General features: G+C 47.5%; 1 protein-coding gene across 1 annotated transcript; it reads right to left on the bottom strand.

Annotated features, from left to right (window-relative positions):
• Window positions 1-7,886: 7,886 nt before the first annotated feature.
• Window positions 7,887-8,462, bottom strand: LOC139195386 (uncharacterized). Its single transcript, XM_070820912.1, has one exon. The coding sequence runs from the start codon at window positions 8,460-8,462 to the stop codon at window positions 7,887-7,889; it is 576 nt and encodes a 191-aa protein (XP_070677013.1).
• Window positions 8,463-9,948: the final 1,486 nt, after the last annotated feature.

The following is a 9,948-nucleotide window of genomic DNA, read 5'->3' as shown; positions in this document are numbered from 1 at the left end:
CCTTACGGAGATCGAATCAGAGGATCAAGATAGAGAGAGATTGTAACCCAAAATCATCAAATACAAATATTTGTTTGTGCACGTTGTTCTTGTCTCTTTCGTTTCAGGAATTTTCCGTGTTCACAAATTGGCACGCCCGGTGGGATAATCTCTACCTCTCATCTCTTCCCCCGTTCAAGGAATATAAGCACACTTCCAAAATCAATGACGTCAAGGAAGGCTCAAGCTGTTCCCATAACCGGCGCAAAGAACAAAGGCGCCCTCGTCGCAAGTGGTGTCACGTTGGGTATCACGACTCGAAGCAAAGCAAAAGCTACTTCTGCCACCTCTTTCACCTCTGCATCAACTCTGCCATGGGAACGAGAGTACCCCAGGCACGAGCCTGTGATCACCTTAGCCTCACTAAGGGCACCAAGGGGGGAAAAACCAAGGGAATACTCCGAATCCATGCTCTCCGATGACGATTCAAGCGGCAGTTCAGCCATGCAAGTCATGACCGCTGGAGCAACTTCAATCGAGGAACAAATTGCTCAAATGAATGAAGCAATCGCAAGACTAACTCGAACTGTGGAGGAAAAAGACTTGCAAATCGCAGCATTAGTCAACCGACTGGAGGCGCAGGACAGCGAGAAACCCGACCCAGAGGATGATCCACTAAAGAGAGTTGGCGGGGACGAAGAACCCCCGGTGAAGAAAATCGATGGAAAGCCGAAACCAGACCCAGCAGCGGCGCTCATGGGGTCTCTTTCTATCCAGCAGCTGCAGGAGATGATCACCAATACCATCAAGGCACAGTACGAAGGGAGCTCATATACCTCCGGGTTGTACTCAAAGCCGTATTCAAAGAAGATCGACGCCTTGAGGATGCCGAGGGGTTATCAACCACCAAAGTTCATGCAATTTGATGGAAAGGGAAACCCGAAACAGCACGTCGCCCACTTCGTTGAAACTTGCAACAACGCAGGAACCGAAGGGGATTACCTCGCCAAACAGTTTGTGCGCTCGCTGAAAGGAAACGCCTTTGAGTGGTACACGGATCTGGAGCCTGAGTCCATCAACAGTTGGGAGCAATTGGAGCGGGAATTCCTCAACCGCTTCTACAGCACCCGCCGCACTGTGAGCATGCTAGAGCTAACAAGCACAAAGCAGTGGAAGGACGAGCCAGTCATGGATTACATCAACCGATGGCGTAACCTAAGCCTCGACTGTAAGGACAGACTCTCCGAGATTTCTTCAATCGAGATGTGCATCCAGGGCATGCAATGGGGTTTACAATACATCCTTCAAGGTATCAAACCACGCACTTTTGAAGAATTAGCCACCCGTGCCCACGACATGGAGTTGAGCATCGCCCACCACGGAAAGAAAGAGCCAATCACCGATTTCAAAAGGGATAAGGTGTTCACTTCAAGAGCAGACAATCATGGAAAAAAGCCCGCCAAGGAAGCTTTTACCACCAATACCACCCCTATCAAGACCTCGTCCGCGCCCGTCAAAATCTCTTTCAATAAAGCAAGGGAGACAAAAAAAGGTGAGCCTTCCCACACCCAAGATAGGTACAAAAACACCTTGAGGGAATTGGAGCAAAAGGTATACCCTTTTCCGGACTCCGACATGGACGCAATGCTGGACGACCTGCTGGAGAAGAAGGTGATTGAGTTACCCGAATGCAAACGCCCTGAAGAAATGAATCGCATCAATGATCCCAAGTACTGCAAGTACCATCGTATCGTGGGTCATCATGTGGGCAAGTGTTTCATCCTAAAAGAACTCATCATGAAGCTGGCACAACAAGGACAGATTGAGCTCGACCTAGAAGACACAGCTGCGACGCACACTACTACAGTCGTGTTCGGATCCTTTGATCCCGTGCTTCTTCAAGAAATGCCTGACCATGCCCGGCAATACTCAAATCACTCTGCACATTCTGCACCACCATCACTGGGGGCAAGCAACCAGGACGCACCTACTGACGATGACAAAGGATGGACATTGGTAACCTATAAGAGGACAAGGAAACCAAAACCGCAAGCTATAAAGCAAAAGGGGGAACAAGGGAAAAAGCACCGCCGTCGCGGCAATAGGAAGCCTAAGAGAAACATAAGAGCTACTAAGCCAATATATGCTGGGGAACCTGCGGAGCAAAAGCCACGCATTCCCGTCTTATTGCACGAGTACTTCCCGGAGGACTTCTTCCAACATTGCACTATCACCGCATGTCACATGGTCGAAGTAGAAATGGAAGAACCCTCAAAGGAAAAAATTGTCGCCGCTAAGGGAGAAAATACTCCGACACCTGAAGAAGGTCTGCCAATACACTTTAGCATCGAGGAAGCGCTACAATTGCCAAAGAAGATACGAAGGGCGTTGGCAACGGTTCTAGCGAGTTCAAACGACCACGAAGTGCAAGAAAGCAAGAACGAAGGCTTGAGCCTTTGGCCACACGAGTGTGCCACATGCTGTGCCGCCGATGACACAATCCACTTCGCCGACGAAGACTTGCTGCTAGGATCCAAGCCTCACAACCGACCTCTCTTCGTCTCTGGGTACGTAAGGGAGCACAAAGTCAGCCGCATGCTTGTGGACGGTGGGTCAGCCATAAATATCATGCCAAAGTCAACAATGACCGCAATCGGCATCAAGGTAGATGAACTATCCCTAAGCCGTCTACTAATCCAAGGTTTCAACCAAGGAGGACAAAGAGCGATGGGCATGATCCGAGTGGAGATGACCATTGGTGAACTCAAGTCAAGCGTGATGTTCCACGTGATTGATGCAAGAACTTCCTACGGTCTGCTCTTAGGAAGGCCTTGGATCCATGCGAACGGAGTAGTACCGTCCACCCTTCACCAATGTTTAAAATTTTACCAAGAACGAGTGAAGGTGATCTATGGCGACACCAAGCCATTCACCGAAGCCGAATCACATTTCGCAGACGCCAAGTTCTACATGAATGAAGACACGGTGCCCGAAACTCTTCCAAAAGAGATTAAATCCATGAGCAAAGCAGCACCTAAAAAACAGGAATGGCAAGCGATGCCCAAGAAGCAAGAAGAAGAAGCTATGCCATCTTCAAGCAAAAACGACGATGAGTTTTCTAAACCTGCAACAACCAGAGGAAGTAGGACGACCTCAAATGGACCAAGCGTACCCGTCTTCCGATACATCCCGACGTCGAGAAGAAAGAATGGTCAATCCCCGTTCGAAACTGCAGCGAGCAAAGCCGATGCACAGTGGCACATAGATAATGTAAAGTTGCTCAAAACAAATGCAGTTTTGCCTCTGACCCAGCTAGGCGACACTAAGGATGCAAAACCGTCACAGGGCTTCGTAAAAAGCCTGCCAAAGGGGGTAGAACCAAGCTTTCTCCCAACCAAAAGGACCGAAGAAGGTTTTGATCCAAACGCCTACAAACTTATGTCGAAAGCTGGGTATAACTTCACCTCCTCTGCAAATTTGGGAAAGAATGATTTGAACACCGTCAAAGACAACGAACGTGATCTCACTAAAACTCAAAAGAAGTTGGAGAAGCATGGTTACGGGGTTAGCAACAACAAAGCTGGACTTGGCTTCACACCAAATGCACCGGTGAAGATCTCCAGCAAGGCAAAAAATGCTAGCGCTCAACACATCAGCGTAAGCATTATACAAGATAAAGAGGAGACTCAACCTGCCCCCCGGACATCAGTATTCGGTAGAATGAATTGTTCAAAGCCCAGAGTTTCGGCACCTAAACTCATTGGCGGTCAAAACAAAACTTCCATCTTCAAAAGGCTTAACACGTCAGTATCTCGAGGCTCTGTTTTCAAAAGGTTATCAAAACCTAAAAAGCAAAGCAATACGACTAGCTTTCCTCCACGACAGTCAGTTATGGAAAGACTTGGAGAAGCCAAAGAGCATTCCAAAAGGAGAAAGACTACACCAGAAGTAGAAGAGATCGATTGCCTGGCAGAAAAGGATGACGTTCGAAGTTCCATTCCTTCAAGAATGAAGCGCCAAGCAATTTTGGAGGTTAACACAGTTGGATCACTGAAAGTGAAAAGGCGCACCATCATTCACACTGGACAATCTTCATGCCAACTAGCTCGAGAGGTTAACACTGAAGAAGAAGCCCAAGACATCTTCCACATCACAATCCAAGAAGATGAAGAAGATGAAAGCCTCAAGGAAGATGTCATTGCAGCACCGTCACAACTCGAAGATGGGGGGCAAGCCACAGTTGACGATCTCAAAGAACTCAACTTAGGCACAAGTGAGGAACCGAAGCCTATCTTCGTGAGTGCATTACTAAGTACAGACGAGATATGGAAGTATTACCAGCTGCTATTAGAGTTCAAGGATGTCTTTGCGTGGACCTATAAGGAAATGCCCGGCCTCGACCCTATCATTGCGGTGCATCATCTTGCAGTCAAGCCTGGAACGCGACCAATAAAGCAAACTCAAAGACGCTATCGATCTGAGCTCATCCCACAAATTGAGGCCGAGATTGACAAGTTGATCGAAGCAGGCTTCATTCGAGAGGTGCAATACCCCAAGTGGATCTCCAACATCGTCATAGTCCTTAAGAAATCCGGACAAATACGTGTTTGCGTGGACTTCCGAGATCTCAATAATGCTTGCCCAAAGGATGACTTCCCCTTGCCAATCATTGAAATCATGGTGGACGCAACCACTGGCCATGAGGCACTATCATTCATGGACGGCTCTTCTGGATACAATCAAATTCGTATGGCCCTTGAAGATGAGGAACTAACAGCCTTCCGCACTCCAAAAGGTATCTACTGCTATAAGGTGATGCCCTTTGGTCTGAAGAATGCTGGAGCTACATATCAACGCGCAATGCAGAAGATCTTCAATGACATGCTACACAAGAGCGTAGAATGTTATGTAGACGATGTGGTGGTCAAGACAAAGAAAAGATCAAATCACTTGAAGGATTTGCGAGTAGTGTTCGAAAGGTTACGAAAATACAACCTCAAGATGAACCCACTAAAGTGTGCATTTGGCGTCACATCTGGAAAGTTCCTTGGCTTCATTGTCAAGCATCGTGGCATTGAAGTGGACCAATCAAAGATCAAGGCCATTCAAAGCATGCCCGAGCCAAGAAACCTGCACGAGTTGAAAAGTCTACAAGGACGGCTAGCCTTCATCAGACGCTTCATCTCCAACCTCGCAGGGCGTTGTCAACCGTTCAGTCGACTCATGAAGAAAGATGTTTCGTTCGTATGGGACAAAGCATGCAACAATGCTTTTGAAAGCATAAAGAAATATTTATCAAGTCCACCTGTCCTGGGGGCACCTGTACCAGGGAAACCGCTCATATTGTACATTGCTGCTCAGGAAAGTTCAGTCGGAGCACTCTTGGCACAGGAAAATGAGGCCCAGAAAGAAGGAGCGCTCTACTACCTCAGTCGAACGCTTACCGGCGCTGAATTGAACTACTCCCCAATAGAGAAAATGTGCCTGGCCTTGATGTTTGCCATCCAGAAGCTCAGACATTACATGCATGCTTACACCATCCACTTGGTTGCTAAAGCTGACCCGGTCAAATACGTCATGTCCAAGCCAGTTTTGACAGGGCGACTAGCTAAATGGGCATTACTTCTCAATCAATACGAGATCATTTACGTCCCAGCTAAAGCCGTCAAGGGACAAGCGCTAGCAGACTTCCTTGCCGACCATCCAATCCCAGCCGATTGGAAAATCTCAGACGACTTGCCCGACGAAGAAGTGTTCTGCATCGACGTATTCCCGACATGGACGATGTTCTTCGACGGATCTGCACGAGCAGACGGAGCGGGGGCAGGAGTAGTATTCATGTCGCCACAAAGGCAAGTACTACCTTATTCATTCCAGCTAAGCGAGTTATGCTCTAACAACGTCGCTGAGTACCAAGCACTGATCCTCGGGCTCCAAATGGCAATCAACATGGAAATCACAGCCCTTGAGATATACGGCGACTCCAAGCTCATAATCAATCAACTCCTGACTGAATACGAGGTGAGGAAAGATGACCTCGTCCCATACTTCCGGCTGGCAACGTAGTTACTACAAAGGTTTGAGGCCGTAACACTAGAACACGTGCCAAGAAAAGAGAATCAAATGGCAGACGCTCTCGCCAACCTAGCCTCGAGCATGACATTAGGAGAAGACGAAGCTACAAACGTGCCAGTATGCCAAAGATGGGTAATCCCGCTTGTCACTGAAATAGTACTAAGTGATGCAAACGTTATTTCAATACTTCTGGTCAACGTTGAAGAATGGAGACAGCCTCTGATCAACTACCTGGAGCACGGAATGCTTCCAGATGATCCGAAACACCGCTCTGAAGTACGTCGACGAGCACATCGCTTCCTCTATTACAAAGGGACACTATACCAGCGATCTTTTGAAGGGGTACTTCTGAGATGCCTAGGCGAGGAAGAAGCCAATCAAGCCATGGAAGAAGCACACTCAGGAATATGTGGAGCGCACCAGTCCGGACCAAAGCTTCATTACCAGCTCAAAAGAATGGGTTATTACTGGCCAAGCATGGTAAAGGACTGCCTAGAATACGCCAAAAGGTGCCAAGCCTGCCAGTTTCACGCCAACTTCATACATCAACCGCCTGAACCATTACACCCCACAGCTACTTCATGGCCGTTCGATGCATGGGGATTGGATGTCGTAGGACCAATTGCGCCAAAGTCATCTACGGGAGAGGCTTACATCCTGGCTGCAACATATTACTTCTCTAAGTGGGCTGAGGCCATACCCTTGAAGGAAGTCAAGAAAGAAACTGTCGTCTGTTTCATCAAGGGACATATCATCCATTGATATGGGGTGCCTCGCTACATTGTCACCGACAACGGAAAGCAGTTCTCAAACCGACTCATGGACGAGCTCTGCGAGAAATACAAGTTCAAGCAGCGCAAATCCTCCATGTATCATGCTCCGGCCAACGGTCTTGCAGAAGCATTCAACAAAACATTGTGCAACCTCCTGAAGAAGGTAATCGGTAGAACAAAGAAAGACTGGCATGAAAGGATAGGCGAAGCCTTATGGGCATACAGGACAACATATAGAACGCCTACCCAAGCCACACCTTATTCTCTTGTATATGGCGTAGAAGTTGTTCTACCACTCGAAAGTCAAATCCCCTCGCTAAGGATGGCTATACAAGAAGGCTTGACTGACGAAGAGAATGCAAAGTTGCGTCTTCAAGAACTGGAGGCACTAGATGAGAAAAGACTCGAAGCCCAGCAACACCTGGAGTGTTATCAAGCTCGACTTTCTAAAGCCTTCAACAAGAAAGTTCTCCCTCGGTCTTTTCAAATGGGAGATCTCATCCTTTCATTGCGTAGGCCTATCATCACAACTCACAAGACAAAGAGCAAGTTCACGTCAAAATGGGATGGACCATACGTAGTACAAGAAGTCTACACCAATGGTGCCTATTTAATCATGGCGGAAGATGGCTTAAAGATCGGCCCTATCAACGGCAGATTCTTGAAGCGCTACTACCCCTGAAAAGCAACAAATTCATGCTCCTTGTTCGCACGAGCCTAAACTGCACGAACCAAAGCTCCTCGCCTGCACGAGCCTAAACTGCATGGCACAACGCTCCTGGTCTGCACGAGCTGAAACTGCAAACGGCACAAAAAAAAAAAATATATATATATATATATATAAAATGTATTTTGAACTACGTTATGACTTGATCCCTCCTCAACAAAGGGTACGTAGGCAACTCGAAGTGTCAAAACTTCAAGTACAGTCACACCATCTAAAAGAAATAATAGTAATAATAAGTAAACACTTTGAGGATCGAGGAGCAAATTCAAGAACATAAATGCTTTATTTCTTTGAAAGAAGGAGTTGGCTCCAAGGCCTTATTACAAGAAATATTACTTGAAAACTATGTCTCTAAAGCTACGAAGGCAATCTCCAAGCGAGCCTTCCAAGGTCTTCAAAGTCTCTACCTCGGTGGGAGACAAGATGGGTAACTCTATAGTCGTGTTTTTCTCTCGTTCTAGGCGTGAAATCTCTTCTTGGTACTGAGAAAGTGCAGTTCCCTGCTCTGCGAGGACACTTTCAAGTTGTAATGCCTCGACTACCAACTGCTCTCGCTCTCGCGCCAATGCATCTAGACGCCCTTGGACAGAAGTTAACGAAGCCTCCGTGACTTGATAATCTCCTGAAACAGCTTGCTGAAATGACCAGACTTGAGCCAGTGAGGAGTCTATCATGGTTAGCTGATGAGCTCTGACATCTGGACTCAACTTCTCTAAGGAAATAGCACGCAAGGAAGAATATTCAGTTGAGGCGGCCATGAGTTCGGCAATCTTGATCTTCAAGGGGGAGGAATCAACGTTAAGGTTGTCAATCACCGAAACAAACTTCGACAAATCCTCATTAAGCAATGGGAGGTCTTCCAGTGGACACTTAGAAATCCTCGCCTCAATATGGCCCTTGATCTCCATTGCCGCACCAAGACTTATGCGATGGATGAGTCGCTCAGTACCGCTAAGATTCGGCCCTCTCAAAGAGATCTCAGAGCTGCTGGCAAAGGCGTTGGACACATGACGGGTTCTTGCATACCCCCACCCACACGTGGCAAACTCGGGAAGTTCGACGGATTTGGAACAAGCTCTGCACCAGGAGGATCCCCGATATCCCCGTCTGTAGGTAGGTTACCTGCAAATAGCATCCTCGTATAGGAATAAACATCTGCAGTTGCCAAATCAAAATGACGGGAAGGCCCAACCTAAAGAAGACGGAGAAAGAGGTTAGAAATAAAAGCCAAAACGATAAAAGCAGAAGAAATCGTGAGAGAAAATAAAGGACATACATCTCTCTCAAATGGCGCACGGTCATCGAATTGAGGAGTTCTAAGCGCTTCTTTCTTCTTGTGACGAAAATTGACATCACTGTCAGCCTGAGCATCCTCAAGTGATCTCTTGGTTGAAACTTGTGGACGCTGCTGCAAAATGAGTCCATCTTCGGGCGAGTCACCTTCATCCCCTGCCTCTTCGGAAGCATCCGGATGTCGAGGGGACAAGCATGGACGTTGAAGAGTTAAAGCTACAGGTCTATCTTGTAAGGGAGCCGCACTTGCACAATCAAGGGGTACCAGTTGCATAGAAATCACAAGACAACCCTCTCTTGACGTATCATCTCTTAAGTGAGAAGAACGGGTGCCACTTGCCGTCCCCGAGTTCTTATAATGTGTCTTTGACCACCAACGTGCGTAAACACTGGTCACTGGATTACTCCTGAACTCATCCTTGGCCGGCAGCGTAATAACAGCATTTGTGCATGAACGGGTACAAGACTCCCAATGCATGTACACGGCTTGCAGGGATACCGATGGGTTCCTTTCCTTCAACTTGCCTGGCTCGCTTTGGACAAAACCAAATTGCCTGCTGAAACGGTGGGGGCTATATGACTGGATGATACATCGGTCTTCTTGCCGCAAAGAAACAAACCCTGAGCGAAGGCTTATAAGATAAGACAAGTCCGAGAAGCGGAGATGCGAGTTGTCTACAACGCCTCGCCGCACCGAGCCAACTCTCGCTAAGAGGTCCATCCTCAAATCTTCACAACTTTTAAATAGCGCTCGCGCTTGCAAATCGTCAAGGCTCTTCGCGGAAAGCACACCAGAATACTTCGTCATCAAAGGCACTAACTTGGCTCCGGATGATGAAGAAGGCCTTGACTTATCCAGAGTCGACAGAGAAAAATGAGTGCCAAAATATTCACCCAACCAACCATACACATAGTGGTAAGGGAGCACCGCAACACGATCTTCAGTGTTTGCCGAGTCAGAAACCACGCTCAAGCCATTGTAAATGTTGGCTAAGACCGGAATAGCGAGGCTAAAAGACTCACCTGCAGCCATCTTGCTAGCAACTTTGAAAACTTCAGGACGAACTAAGTTGACGTCGCCTGCGGGGAAAACAAATTTAC

The sequence above is a fragment of the Malus domestica genome, chromosome 04, assembly GCF_042453785.1.
Source record: "Malus domestica chromosome 04, GDT2T_hap1".
NCBI classification, from domain to species: Eukaryota; Viridiplantae; Streptophyta; class Magnoliopsida; order Rosales; family Rosaceae; genus Malus; species Malus domestica.
Note: the sequence above shows the minus strand (reverse complement) of the source record. Positions and strands in the feature narration are given on the sequence as shown.

Excerpts from the sequence above, each read along its gene's own strand:
- LOC139195386 (XM_070820912.1), bottom strand. The coding sequence starts at position 8,462 with ATGGAGATCAAGGGCCATATTGAGGCGAGGATTTCTAAGTGTCCACTG.